Source organism: Sarcophilus harrisii, chromosome 3, assembly GCF_902635505.1.
Source record: "Sarcophilus harrisii chromosome 3, mSarHar1.11, whole genome shotgun sequence".
Classification (NCBI taxonomy): Eukaryota; Metazoa; Chordata; class Mammalia; order Dasyuromorphia; family Dasyuridae; genus Sarcophilus; species Sarcophilus harrisii.
In genome coordinates, this window is record NC_045428.1 from 537422252 (window position 1) to 537437730 (window position 15479).

General features: G+C 33.3%; 1 protein-coding gene and 1 pseudogene across 1 annotated transcript; both read right to left on the reverse strand.

Annotated features, from left to right (window-relative positions):
- Positions 1-1885: 1885 nt before the first annotated feature.
- Positions 1886-2803, reverse strand: LOC100924657 (vomeronasal type-1 receptor 1-like). Its single transcript, XM_003766537.1, has one exon. It carries the CDS (start codon positions 2801-2803, stop codon positions 1886-1888), a length of 918 nt encoding a protein of 305 aa, XP_003766585.1.
- Positions 2804-13917: 11114 nt separating this feature from the next.
- On the reverse strand, positions 13918-14830 carry LOC100924395 (annotated as a pseudogene).
- Between the last annotated feature and the right edge of the window lie 649 nt (positions 14831-15479).

Consider the following 15479-nt stretch of genomic DNA (forward strand, 5'->3'; position numbering starts at 1 on the left):
AGTTGTTAAATAGCCAATAAAAGTGATAAATAAGATGCATGTACAATAGTGGAAGAGAAAGCAGTGAGTAAAAGGAGACCTACTAACCAATGGGAGAACAATTTGGGTGACTCTGGTCTTAAGGCAATCATAGTGTAATGGTTGCCATGAAACTGTTGAACTTTCTTGTGGTATCTGAACAATGAAAAAAAAAAACATATGCAAATTCACTGATCCACATAGGTAACATCAGGAAGGAAGAATGAGAAATAGAGTGAAATATTAACTGAAATAAAACATGTAGTAGGAAATAAATGAAATCTTATACTTCAGTGATCTTTTTGTTTCTCTTTGAGCCTGTCACATACACAAGAATAATGCAAATTGTCAGAAGACAGAGTATCCAGAAGAAGAGACAGAAAGAATAAATGTATTTTTGTGCTTTGGTTTTGAAGTCTGAGAAATAGTAAAATTATATGATCTCTATAAGATTTTAAGTAGGTGCCTTAATGGTTGTGCATTTATGTTTAGGTGATAGATAGTTAGAGATAGATATTGTGTGTGTGTGTGTGTGTGTGTGTGTGTGTGTGTGTGTTGAGAGAGAAAAAGAGAGAGGGAGGGAATGTAGAAGGGGAGAGAGAGAGAGAGAGAGAAAGAGAGAGAAAAGAGAAACAAGCATTCAGGAATCTTTGAATTTACTATGTTTGAATTTCCTTTTTTCTTCACCTTTGGTACTGCTGGGAACTCCTTTCAAGTGTTGCTCCTTAATTTGGCATCTTTGATTTTGCTTGGGTTTTTAATCTCACTGAAATTTAAAATGGTGAGTAGACATCTCCTGTAAAGGATTTATGGATAGAGATGAAGAAAGAGTGAGAGGAAGGTTGAAGAATGAAGAAAGAGAGGATGAAGAGAGAACATCTGTCCTACTATTTCTGCTATGAAAATGATATTACCCTTCTTATACCAAGAGGCAGAATAATTAGAAAGGAGATTGAATAATATATAATTAGAAGCTATGGTCTATGAATCACTGAATTTGGAGTCATAGCATCTATATTGGAACTTCTCCTCAGCCCCTTATGATTTAAGTGATTGGTATTTTCAGACATCTTAACTATAAAGATATATGTTACATGCATATTTGTCATATATATATATATATATATATATATATATATATATATATATATATATTATCATTGCCACTTCCCATTGAACCATAAAATTTAGGGAAAAAGCATGGGAAATGTGTATGGTTCAGGAAAAACATTTGGCTTTTGGCATATTTGAAAGTTTTTGCTTGCATTTTAAGTTCATCATTTCTGTGGAAGGAGTTGAGCAGTGTGTTTCTTCTTCAGTTCTCTGAATTCATTATTTATCATTGAATTGAACAGAGTTCTAGAATCTTTCAAAGTTATTTCACATACAATCTTGTATAAGTTGTTCCAGTTCTATTCACTTTTTTCTGAATCAGTTTATAGAAGGTTTTCTAATTTCCTGGAAAACTATTACATTATTTATTATGTCAAAAAAGATAATTCTAATAACATAATCCTACATTTTTTCTTGGTATTTCTCAAAAGGATACTCTTTTAGTTGCCAGTTGGGTCTATTAAGGAATAAGCTTCTGCATATATTATTTACAAATAAGTTCCTTTTCCATCCCTTTGGAATATAGATCAAGTATTAGTGGAGAGTAGTTAAATGGTATGCTCACACAAATCATTGGAAGTACAATTTCAAATTGCTTTCTACAATAGTCAGATCTATCCATGGCTGGAAGACTGCATTATTGTTCCCAATTTCCTGCATTCCATGTAATAACTATCATTTTTCTCTTTCATTATATTATCACTGGTGAAAAGTTTGAGGTAAAACTGTATTTATAAATTAAGCTATATCAGAACTATCTCATGATCTTTTCCCAGAAACCCAAATAGTATTTATGGATATAGGAGTCACTGACCATTAGAACAAAGGAGCTACAAGCTGGAAAACAGGCAGCCAGGAAGGCAGAGATATGAATCAGCCAGGATGAATATTTCCCATAGTGAATATATAATCCCAGGAGAGAATTGATAGAGTAAAAGGAGACAAACATGATGACAAGCAACAGGATAGTGTGGGTGGCTCTGGATTCAGGTGAACCCTTAGGTGTTAGACTATTGCCATGTATATACTGAACTCTCTGATGGTGTTTGTACAAAATAAAAATCATATATGCACTGGTCCCCATCATGATTCCTACACAAAAGAATTCAGGAAGGGCGGATATGAACACATATAATGCAATATAAAATGAAACAGGAAAGGTAGCAACACAATAAATGTAATCATGACTTTCAGTAATGTTATTGCTTCTCTTTGGGCTTTTGAAATATGCAAGAATAACCCAATTTGCTAATAAATGGAAGGTCCAGCACAAGAGACAGAATGGGAAAAGGTACTTTGGGGCTCTAGCTTTGAGTTTTACCCACTGAGAGGTAGTAGGACTTAAAGTGATGGCTTGGAAGCCGCTCAGAAGGCAGGTAGTACAGAGAGAAAGATCTCGAGCCACTCTATGAAAGTAAAAGAGAAGTTTACATCCTACATCATCCAAGAAATTGGTGAGTCCAAAAATAGCCATTGTCTGAGGGATCCCTTTTAAAAGAAGCACCAGTTCATTGACAAATGCCAGGTGGGTAAGCAGGAGATCTATGGGCCTCAGCTTTGGACCAATGAAGAAAGTGATGATATATAGGCCCAGAAGGAAGGAGTTACCCAGTGCCCCAAATCCAGTCTGAGATACAAAAAGGAGTCCTAGTGCCATGTCATTAGAAATCATTCTCTTTTTGTTAATGGGAGATATGTAGTAATCAAAATCAGTCAATCCATACTCATTCAGAAATAAAAGGAGAAGATATTTCTTGAGATCAGGGAGACATTTGCCGTGTTCAGTACAGTCCCCATTCCTTCGAATCCCAAATGTCTTCTGAGGATGTTTGAAGAGTTATATGTATTAATACAGAATTAGGAGAAGAATTTGTTCAATTCAGTTACGAAGACAAGAACTTTGGCAGACTTTAGAACTGATCTACACAATAATAAAATATAAACATCAAAAACAGAAGGTAAAATATACTTTCCTTCCCACCCTTATTAATTTCTCTATATATTTACATATGCTGTAGTTTCTTTTCTTCTCTTTTCAGCATTTATTAATAGTTGTATGTTTCAGTCAAAGATCATACATATCTTAATCAATTGGAGTAATATTTCCAAATTGATTTCCAGAATAATTCAATCAAATTCCACCATCTTTGCATTATTTTTCCTCTTTCAGGATCTCCAACATTTGTCATTTTCCTCTTTCATTCTATTTGCCACTTTGATGGCTGTGAGAGTGAATCTAAATTCCTTTAATTTGTAGTTTCCAAAATTATTAATTCTTTAAATAGTTTTTCTGTGTGGCTGTCCTTCCTTTGGATTCTGGCCTTTGAAAACTGTCTGTTTGTCATCATTTACTTATTTATCTATTGTGAAGTGTATTTAACTTATAAATGTATATCAGTTTTTTAAGTCTTTGAGAGGAGACTTTTATCAGAGAAACATGCTGTAAAGATGTTTTTCCAATTATTTCTTTCCTTTCTAATTTTAACTTTATTGTTTTCTCTAAAATATTTCAATTTTATATAATTAAAAATGAAAAAATTATCTTGTCATCCTCTCTGCCATTGTTTTTTTTTCATGAACTTTTCCATTAGCCAGAATTTTAAAAGATAATTTCTTCCTTTTTTCTCTAATTTGTTTATGATGTAGCCTTTTATTTAGGTCATGTGCCCATTTGTGCTTTTTTTAGGAATATTTTCTTTTAGGTACATATTCCCCTCTGCATCTGGTACTCTACCTGGTTTCAATTGCATGAAACAAGATATGATTTCCATGTCTGGCCCATATCCATTTTATATTTCTAATCTCATATACTATACTGCTAACTCAAATCTTGATGACATTTTCTTCTTACTCTTTCCTCTAATGGAGAGTTGAAAAATGGAGTGCTAAAGTCCTTCCAATGCTTTCCTTTATGAAGGACAGAAATAAGACTATTTTAGTCATTTCACTCTGTATCTCTGCACTTTACTCTGCATGGTTTCAATTCCACAGAAAAAGAAGTCCACTCATGTTCCATTTTTCTTCCCTGCCTTATAACAACCTACTTTTCTACCTCTGATTCTTTATAACCATCTTTTATTGAATATTATCTCCCTACCTCTATCATTTTGCAAACTCCTCGAGGGCAAAAGGGTATCCTTTTTAATAACTGCATTCCCAGTTTTTAATTTAGTGTCTGTGACTTATTAGGTGCTTAATAGATATTGAATTGAATTACAGATTTAAAATGTGTTGATCTAAACCTGATTTCTGACAAACTGTTGTTCAGTTGTGTCATTTGTTATTATGAAATCATTTTTCCTTCCTCAAGTCACTTACCTTTGAGTTTATTAAACACAATGTTATTATGGTTACTTGCTTTTCTGTGATTACTGATTATATTTATATCTTGATGTCTTTATCTATTTCTCTGTCTCTCTTTATAAGTCTATGTCTATCTGTCTGTCTGTCTGTGTATCTATCTGTCTTGTCTCTCTTCTCTCAGTCTTCAAAATCTGTCAGATCTTTCTTGATTGATTATTGCATTGTAGTATAATTTGAAATACTGTAATGATACATGTATTTATTTTTCCATTAAAAAAAGTTTACCCTTGATATTCTTTTGTGTCAACAATAATTAGGGTGCTTATTTTGTACTTTTCTTTTCTGCTATATCTTTCTTTTATTTAGAAATTATTTATGATAAAAGTGGTAAAGAACATGAAGAACTAGACATTTTCTTTGATTCCCTTACCTTTAAAACATTTCCAGGGCCAGGACAGATAGTCATCTACTTTGTCCAGTCTTCAAATTATTGAAGCTCACAGACCACCAAGTAAGTACAGCGAGGGATCGCTTTCTCTACTGTCAAATATCTCTGTGGGGAAATCGTTGTTGTTTGTTCTTCATTCTTGAAGGATTAATGACTTTAGGAGAGTGATATCTTGATGTGAAAGTGGATTGGATTTAAGTGAAGCAGAGCAGTGCAAAATCTTCAATCTCACTCTCTCCTCCAGGATTCATCTCCTCCAGGATTCATCTGAGTCCAGTGGCAAGACAAAAATCAGAATGGCTCAAAATGACCCCCAATACAGTGGGAGATCTTTGACTTTTTAAGCTAATGTCTTTCCCAGGTGTCAGTTTGTTTGAGCTAACTCCAATTCAGTGATTTAAGGCTAGATAAGAAATGAGGGAAAAGATGGGAATGTTTGTGTGCTAAAAAAAGCAAAGAAACAAACAAACAAAAAAAACTGGAAAGAGAACATCCTTTCTGGCAAGAATAGAAACAAATGCTATTTACACTCACTCTGAACCATCAAAACCCAAATAATGACTTAAGTGAGCCTTGGACTGGGAGCTATCATTGGTCAATCTATGATAGCTAGAGTGATTTGGATTTAAGGCTTGGTCAAAAGCTCCATTTGAATCTCAATGAGCTTTATCAAATGTTCTTTTCCAATGCTCTTTTCAAAAAATCATAAATGAAACTACATGGGACAAAAGAGTTAACTAATTCAGTTTTGTTTTAAATAAAAGAATAAATAAGTAGGGAAGAAAAAAAGCTTGCCCAAAAATCCCCAGATATATCATGAGATTTCGGTAATCAAAATTTTTATTTTCCTTTGGACAAAGTATCCACATGTAAGGTTATGATTCCCAATGTGGACAGAGAGAGAGGTGGGAGAAGAAGAATAAAAAATAGGGAGAAGGGAGAGAGAGTGAATAATGAAAGGAGAAAGGAAAGAAGAAATGAGAGGAAGGGAAGGAGTGAAAGAAGGATAGAATGAAAAAAGGAAGGAAGAAAGGAAGGAAAGAAGAAAGGAAGGAACGAAGGAAGGAACCAACAAAGGATACTGAGTAGAGCTTGATGGTTTCCTCACCTGAGTGGGGTCTCACCAAGATTGTTAAGAAAATTAATCCAATCTCATTTTCAGTAATCACTTTTAAGAAACAGGACTTCAGAAAAAGAGAGAACTTTGAATTTCCCCAAATTTTTGGTTATTAATAATTATTTATCTCACTGCACAGCAATAATAAAAATTATTACAAAAAATTGATCTACTATGACAAGTTTCAACAGAGAAATAAAAGAGAGAACAGGGACTTGGAATACAAATGCACAGGAGTGAAAGTCTATGTAGAAGATTAAAAAGTAGAACATAGCAATATAAAAATAAAATAAGCACACTATACAAACAAAATGTACTGGTTATTATGATGGGAATCATAATTATAGATTGTGGAGACTAAAGATCATAGACTGTGGAGAATAATACCAAAGTACAAAAAACACAGATACTATAAGGCAAGAAATAGTACAACAGAATTGCTAGAACTTCTGAATATAAAAATACCAATTGAAAAAATTCATACTTTGTCTCCAGGGGGGAAAATCCCCAAACCTATAATCTCTAAAACACACAGTTGTTAAATTTAACAATCTAGTTCCGAAATCAGTTCTGCAAACAATCAGGACAAGGCTTTAAACATCATGGAAAGGAAGTACAAATTAGCAAGGCAATTGAGTATCTACCAGAAACTGAAGGGGGGAATGGGATGATGTGTTCCAAAGAATAATAGAACTCAGAGACAACCCAGGATAATCTACCCTACAAATCTGAGTTCAATCATAAGTTTAAAAAAAAGCTGCATATTCAATAACAAAGTGTCATTTAAAAGATTATTAGAAAAAATAAATTCAATCCAAAGAGATTATTTGCTTTTCAAATACTTGAACAACAAAAATGCAGGAAGAGTGCTCAAATAGATTGGCAATATAAACAGAGCAGAAAACCTAGTGAGAAACTTCTTCTTGAATGTAAACAAAATGATAGGGATATGGTCACAATTCAGTTGGAGGTACCAATAAAAAGATAGACCTGTGACATTAGAAACAGAACTTGGAAATATCTTGCTTAAATTAGATGAATATATATGTGGTGTTTATATACATTATATTTTATTATAAATTATTGTAGATAGAATTTACATTAGATTATTACATATAAAATATATAATTGTTTAAGGTGGGAGTACTTCAAAAATGGGAGGGTAATGAAAGGGAAAAGGCGGATAAAAATGAGTGTTAAATGCACAGATTAAATCAAAGTTTAGAAATGAGAAAAAGTTGAGTTCTGTAATCTTACTAAAAAAGTGCCTGTAAAGGAGTCGATGAAGAGATAGGGAGAAATATTGAAAAGGTGCAAGGAGAGTAGGGAAGCTTTGCTTTATGCTGGGTAGAGGTTTCAATGATAAAAGCTTTTATGAATCAAGTGTTGTTCTGAGAAGGGAGAAGGAAAATTGGTCCAGGATGTGGTTGGGGGATTTGGGACTTGAAAAGACCACTGGACTTTTTCAAACACAATAAATTCCATCAAAAGTAATCTGCTTGCTGGCTGCCATCAGCTCTTCACCTGCTTGTTTTTGTATAGGCTAATGCTCTTGGTTGGAATGCACTGTCTGCTAGCTTGTAGAATTTCTAAATGTGTGAAAGCCTCAGTTCAAATTTCTCCTCCTTTAAAGAGCCATGGATCTTGATGGTACAAGATAAGCATATATATATATATATATATATATACACACACACAAACATGCATGTATACATATATATATACACGCATATACCCATTTCTCCAGATGTATGTATTTAATACATGTGGAACCTATATATAATACATATGTTATATTTACTTGAGTTTATATGTGCTTTTTTTCTGCAAGCATCCTAAAAGCTGTCTTAGGTAAAGGACTGTTTATTTTATGCTTTTATATGCCCAGTAGATACTACATTGAAGAGTTAAGTCCTGCAGCGGATAAAATGCCGGCTCTGGAATCAGAATGATGTAAGCTCAAATTTGGCCTCAGACACAAGCTGTATGACCCTGGACAAGTCACTTAATGTTGTTTGCCTCAGTTTCCTCACTTATAAAATGATCTGGAGAAGGAAACTACAAACCATTCTAAGACCTTTGTCAAGAAAATGCAAAATAGGCTCACAAAGCACAAGACATAATTAACTGCCTAATCAATAAAAACAAAGCTATATTATACTGTGGCTCAATTTGAGGCTTCTTAGAAGCATTTTTGATTTGAAGGAATGAAAAACATTGGGAAAATTTAAACCATAAAGAGGAGAAGAAAAAGAAGATATTTCAAGAGAATCCTCCATTCAGAAATAAAAAACAGCCAACATCATCTTTTTAGAGCAGAACAGATAAGGATGATAAGATAGAAGCTTAGAAAGACAATAGAAAAGATACAAGAAAGAAAAAAAAGAATGCAGAGCATTAAAAATAAAGGTGGGGTCAGAGTTATTCACAGAAGAAAAGGGAGAGGAAAGTTTGTTACCTTTGGATCACTGGAGAAAATCCCAGATCCCTTTTCATAGACTTCTAGAGAATTTAAAAGAATTCTGATTTAGAATGAAAGACTGAAAAAATTCACTATCAGTCAATTCACTTTTTCTGATGTTTGTCTATAAAGATATACTTACCTCACTTAGCTTAGTCTTAGTTACTAGGGGAGAGATAAAATCTGTGAATACAGAAAGCTACATGCTACATATGCACTTGTCTGTGTTTAGGTGGACAGTACAGGAGGGGACTATTTATGGAAACTAGATTCTGTGAGCTCAGTTTCCCTAGAGCAGTAATTATGATGTCAACTGTAGAGAAAATACAATCTGACAGACTACGACTTTCTCAGATATTAACTTTTGTCCCAAGTGCAAATCATCAAAAGGAATTACTAAATGATTAAAGAGTATGCCTCTCAGTCTTGATTAACAAATAAAGGGACAAGTTAAAACCCTAGTCAGTGTCAACTGGGAGAAAAACTTTTGTGAGCTACTGTAGATGGCAGAACCTGGCAGGTCATGGATAGGGAGAAGCAGAAAACAAAGGTGAGAGGTTCTGAGCCTGTGTCCATGGTTTGGTCTTTTACCTTAGCAATCTAGATGGGTTCCTAGAAAAAGAAAGGTCTTTCACATTCCTGTCCTGTTTCTGATATTTTTCCCCTTCCCAGATTTAAAAATATTATGGATTTTTGGAATATCCTTATATTTTCTCATATGAAGAGTATATTCTACATTGTCTGAACAAGCCACCAAACCTCTTTTCCTCCAATATTTCTTCATCTCTACATTTGAGAAGTATTCTATATGAGAACTATATTATAAAACTAATATGAAAAAGATTGTGTATAAATATAGGAACTATTTTTTCAAAGGATTTCAGGTATTATGAAGTTTTCTAGCCATCAAAGCATTTCCCTCTTTCCCCCTGAAATTCCATAAAATCTTTTTTTCTTTCATATATAATAAAAGCTTTTTATTTTTTTGTTTTTGTTTGACTGGTTCTTAAAGTCTTATTGAGTCATTCACTTCCATTTGTTCAATTCTAATTCTTAGTGTATTATTTTCTTCACTTACCTTTTTTAGCTCCTTTTGTAATTGGCCAATTGATTTTTTTTGTTCATTGCTTTCCTTTTCCATTACACATATTTTGTTTTTCAGTGAATTGTTGTCTTTTTCATATCTCTGTTGTATGGCATTATATGCCTTTTCCATTCTTTCTTGCATTGATCTCATTTCATTTCCCCATTTTTCTTCTAATTTTCTTTTAAGATTCTTTATGTAATATTCCAAGTAAAGCTTGTGAAATGGTGACTAGCTAATGTCTCCCTTTGGAGCTTCTTCTAGAGCTGCTATGCCTTTAGAAATCTCAAGATTTGAGGTTTGTTCTCTCTCTCCATAAAAGCTATCTATGTTGAGAGTTCTTTTTTGTTTTTTATTCATTTTTTTTAAGGCTTAAGGTCTGTTCAATGCAAAGAAGGATAGCTGCTATAATTTGCTCTGGGGCAGTTCTGCTGATTGATTTGGGGAGGGGGAAAGAGATAATGGAGACTAGGTCTGGCATTCTTTCAGGGCTCAATGATTTTCAATTTGTTTTGGGTGGCAAATCTACAATAATATTCTATTGCATTCATATACCATAACTTATCCAGCCACTCCCCAATTGATGGGCATCCATTTAGTTTCAAGTTTCTTGCCACTGCAAAAAAGGCTGCGACAAACATTTTTAGCAAAAGTTGGTTCTTTTCCATTTTTTATAATCTCTTTGAATGTACAGACCCAGTAGAGACATAACTCTTTGGTCATAGTTCCAAAATGCTTCTCAGAATGGTTGGATTAATTCATAACTCTACAAACAATATATTAGTGTCTCAGTTTTCCCATATCTTCTCCAACATTTATTAGTATCTTTTCCTGTCATCTTAGCCAATCTGAGAAACGTGAAGTGGTACCTCAGATTTGGCTTAATTTGCATTTCTCTAATTAATATTGATTCAAAGCATTTTTTCACACGTGTAGAAATGACTATAATTTCTTTGTATGAAAATTGTCTATTCACATTCTTTGACTATTTATCAGTTAAAGAGTCAGTTGTATTCTTATAAATTGGAGTAAATTCTCTATATTTCTCAGAAACTAGGTCTTTATCAGAAACCTTGAATGTAAACATTCTTTCGCAGCTTTCTGCTTCCCTTCTAATCTGGGCAGTATTGGCTTTGTTTACACAAAACCCTTTTTATTCAATATAATCAAAATTATCCACTTTGTATTTCATAAAGTTCTCTAATTCTTCTTTGGTCATAAATTACCTCCTTCTCCAAAAATCTGAGTCTTTCTCTTTGTTGCCCTAATTGGCTTATAGTATCACTTTTTATGTCTAACTCATAAACCCATTTATACTTTGTCTTGTCCAACTACAAGATTAGAAATTTTGGGTTGTATGTTCCATAGTAATGTTAACCTTAACATCTTTAAAAGAGATGCCCTTCTAAACAAAGTCTACCTTGCAACTTCTTTATTTGTATGGAAAGCCTCACTATTCTTTATGTCACCCAGGTTTGTAATAGAGATTTCTTAATTCATCAAACTCCTCATTTTCCTCATCTAATCAGTTACCACCCTTCTCCATTCTATCTTTAAAATTCCATAATCCTTGATTTTTCCTGCACAGCATGATGAATATGGAAATGAATTTAGAAGAATAGTACAGGTTTAATCTATATTGGAATTCTTGCTGTCTTGGGGATAGGGACTGGGGAGAGAGGGAGAAAAATTTGAAACATAACATTTTGCAAAAGTGAATGTTGAAAATTATTTTTTCATGCATTTGGAAAAGTAAAATACTATTAAAATGAAAAAAGTATAAATCTCAAAAAAAGGTATTTCTTTTATTTATTTATTTTTTTTATTTTGTAAATGTAACCTCTTCTGTTGCTCAACCAAACTTTAGGAGATAGATAATGTTATCATTCCTCATTTTATAAAAGATAATACAGAGGCTTATGGGGTAGGGATCAGGGAATTGATAGACTTAAAAAGATACTAAGTTTTTGAGGTAAGAATTAAACATTTCTAAACTGCAGGGTCAGCACTTTTATTTACTGCATCAATTAGCTATATTTTATCAAGAATATATCAGGATGTGGGAGTCTTTATCCTTTTCCAAAGAGCCAAGTAGTACTGGGGACATTGGAGTCACTAATTAGAACAAAACATACCTGAATTCACTACAAAGGACATATGAAAGAAGATATCTGCATCCAGAGGGAAAAAATTATTAAATAGGAGTATGTGTAAAATAATCTTATAAATATAGATATCTAGGCATGTCTATATTTTTATATATCTATATCTATATCTTTCTGTCTAATGGTTGGTAGCCATCACTTGGGGAGGGGGGAAGAAAAAAAGAAAAATCATTATTATATAATTATTTTTATTATATATTTAAAAGAAATATCAAGTAGTACATAATAGATTTGCAGTTTCATGTGAAATCATCTTTTTTTGTTATAGTATTTTATAAAATGTTTTTTATGCAGTAAATTAAAAATCATTTTTTAAAAAAGGGCTACAAATTGTCAGTTTGCAATAGAGTTGTTAAATAGCCAGTAAAAGTGATAAGCAAGGTGCATGTACAATGGTGGAATAGAAAACAGTGAGTAAAAGGAGACCTACTAACCAATAGGAGAATAATTTGGGTGACTCTGGTCTTAAGGCAATTACAGTGTGATGTGCCATGAAACTGTCAAACTTTCTTGTGGTATCTATGCAGTGAAGAAAAAGACATACAAATTCACTGATCCACACGATGAATCTTACATAGAGTCAGGAAGGAAGAATGAGAAAAAAGAGAGTGAAATATTAATTGGAATAAAAAATGTAATAGGAAACAAATGAAATCTTATACTTAAGTGATCTTTTTGTTTCTCTTTGAGCCTGTCACATATGCAGGAAAAATGCAATTTTTCAGAAGATAGAGTATCCAAAAGAAGAGACAGAAAGAGTAAATTTACTTTTGTGCTTTGGTTTTGAAGTTTGAGAAAGAGCTAAATTATATGACCTCTATAAGATATTAGGTAGGTACATTAATGGTTGTGCATTTATGTTTAAGTGATAGATAGATAGATAGATAGAGATGTGTGTGTGTGTGTGTGTGTGTGTGTGTGTGTGTGTGTGTGTTGAAAGAGGGAGAGAAAAAGACGGAGGGAATGTAGAAGGGAGAGAGAGAGAGAGAGAGAGAGAGAGAGAGAGAGAGAGAGAGAGAAAATAAGCATTCAGGAATCTTTGAATTTACTTGTTTGAATTTTCTTTTTTCTTCACCTTCAGTACTGCTGGGGATTCTGCTCCTTAATTTGTCATCTTTGATTTGGCTTGGGTTTTTAATCTCACTGAAATTTACAATAGTGAGGAAACATCTCCTGTAAAAGGTTTTATGGATGGAGGTGAAGAAAGAATGAGGAGAAGACTGAAGAATGAAGAAAGAAAAGATGAAGAGAGAACATCCATCCTACTATTTCTGCTATGGAAATGATATTACCCTTCTTATACCAAAAGGCAGAATAATTAGAAAGGAGATTGAATAATGTATAATTAGAAGCTATGGTCTATAGATCACTGAATTTGGAGTCATAGGATCTATATTGGAACTTCTGGTCAGACCCTTGTGAGTTAAGTGATTGGTATTTTCAGACATTTTAATTTTAAAGATATATGTTACATGCATTTATCATATATATTTTATCATTGCCATTTCCCATTGAGCCATAAAATTTAGGGAAAAAGCATGGGAAATGTGTATGGTTCAGGAAAAAACATTTGGCTTTTGGCATTCCTGAAAGTTTTTGCTTGCATTTTAAGTTCATCATTTCTGTGGAAGGAGTTGAGCAGTGTGTATCTTCTTCAGTTCTCTGAATTCATTATCATTGATTTGATCAGGGTTCTAAAATCTTTCAAAGTTATTTCACATACAATCTTGTATAACTTGTTCTAGTTGTATTCACTTTTCTCTAAATAAGTTCATAGAAGGTTTTCTAATTTCCTGGAAAACTATTACATTATTTATTATGTCAAAAAGATAGTTCTAATAACATAATACTACATTTTTCTTGGTATTTCCCAACAGAAGGATACTCTTTTAGTTTCCAGTTTGGGTCTACTAAGGAATAAGCTTCTGTGTATATTTATTTACAAATAAGTTCTTTTTCCACTCCTTTGGAATATGTCAAGTATTGGTGGACAATTAAATGGTATGCTCACACAAATCATCTTGGAAGTACAATTTCAAATTGCTTTCTACAATAGTCAGATCTGTCCATAGCTGGAAGACTGCATTATTTTTCCCAATTTCCTGTATCCTATGCAATAATGATCATTTTTCTCTTTCATTATATTATACTTGGTGAAAAGTTTGAAGTAAAACTGTTATTTATAAACTAAGCTATATCAGAACTATCTCATGATCTTTTTCCAAAAACCCAAATAGTATTTGTGTATGTGGGAGTCACTGACCATTAGAACAAAGGAGCTACAAGCTGGAAAACAGGCAGCCAGGAAGGCAGAGATATGAACCAGCCAGGATGAATATTTCCCATAGTGAATATATAATCCCAGGAGAGAATTCATTGAGTAAAAGGAGACAAACAGGATGGCAAGCAACAGGATAGTGTGGGTGGCTCTGGATTCAGGTGAACTCTTAGTTGTTAGACTGTTGCCATGTATGTATTGAACTCTCTGATGGTGTTTGTACAAAACAAAAATCATATATGCACTGGTCCCCATCATGATTCCTACACAAAAAGCATCAGGAAGGGAGATTATGAACACATATAGTGCAATATAAAATGAAACAGGAAAGGTAGCAGCACAATAAATGTAATCATGACTTTCAGTAATGTTATTGCTTCCCTTTGGGCTTTTGAAATATTCAAGAATAACCCAATTTGCCAGTAAATGGAAGGTCCAGCACAAGAGACAGAATGGGAAAAGGTACTTTGGGGCTCTAACTTTGAGTTTTACCCACTGAGAGGTACTAGGACTTATAGTGATGGCTTGGAAGCTGCTCAGAAGGCAGGTAGTACAGAGAGAAAGATCTCGAGCCACTCTATGAAGGTAAAAGAGAAGTTTACATCCTACATCATCCAAGAAATTGGTGAGTCCAAAAATAGCCATTGTCTGAGGGATCCCTTTTAAGAGAAGCACCAGTTCATTGACAAATGCCAGGTGGGTAAGTAGCAGATCTATGGGCCTCAGCTTTGGACCAATGAAGAAAGTGATGATATATAAACCAAGAAGGAAAGAGTTACCCAGTGCCCCAAATCCAGTCTGAAATACAAAAAGGAATCCTAATGCCATGTCATTAGAAATCATTCTCTTTTTGTTAATGGGAGATATGTAGTAATCAAAATCAGTCAATCCATACTTATTCAGAAATAAAAGAAGAAGATATTTCCTGAGATCAGGGAGAAAATTGTCATATTCAGTACAGTCCCCATTCCTTCTAATCCCAAAATGTCTTCTGAGGATGTTTGAAGAGTTGTATGTACTAATACAGGACAAAATGAACAGAATTAGGAGAAGAATTTGTTCAATTCAATTACAAAGAAAAGAACTTTGGCAGATTTTGGAACTGATCAACATAATAATAAAATATGAACATTAAAAACAGAAGATGCAATATATTTACCTCCCCCCCTTATTAATTTCTCTACATGTTTACATATGTTGTGGTTTCTTTTCTTAGCTCTTCAGCATATATTAATAGTTGTGTGTTTTAGTCAAAGATCATGCATACCATAATCCTTTGGAGGAATAGCTCCAAATTGATTTCCAGAATAATTTAGCCAAAATTCACAACTCTACCATCTTTGCATTATTTTTCCTCTTTCAGGATATCCAACACTTGTCATTTTCCTCTTTCATTCTATTAGGCATGTGATGTCTGTGCGGGTGAATCTAAATTCCTTTAATTTGTATTTTCCAAAATTATTATTTCTTTAAATAGTTTTTCTGTGTGGCT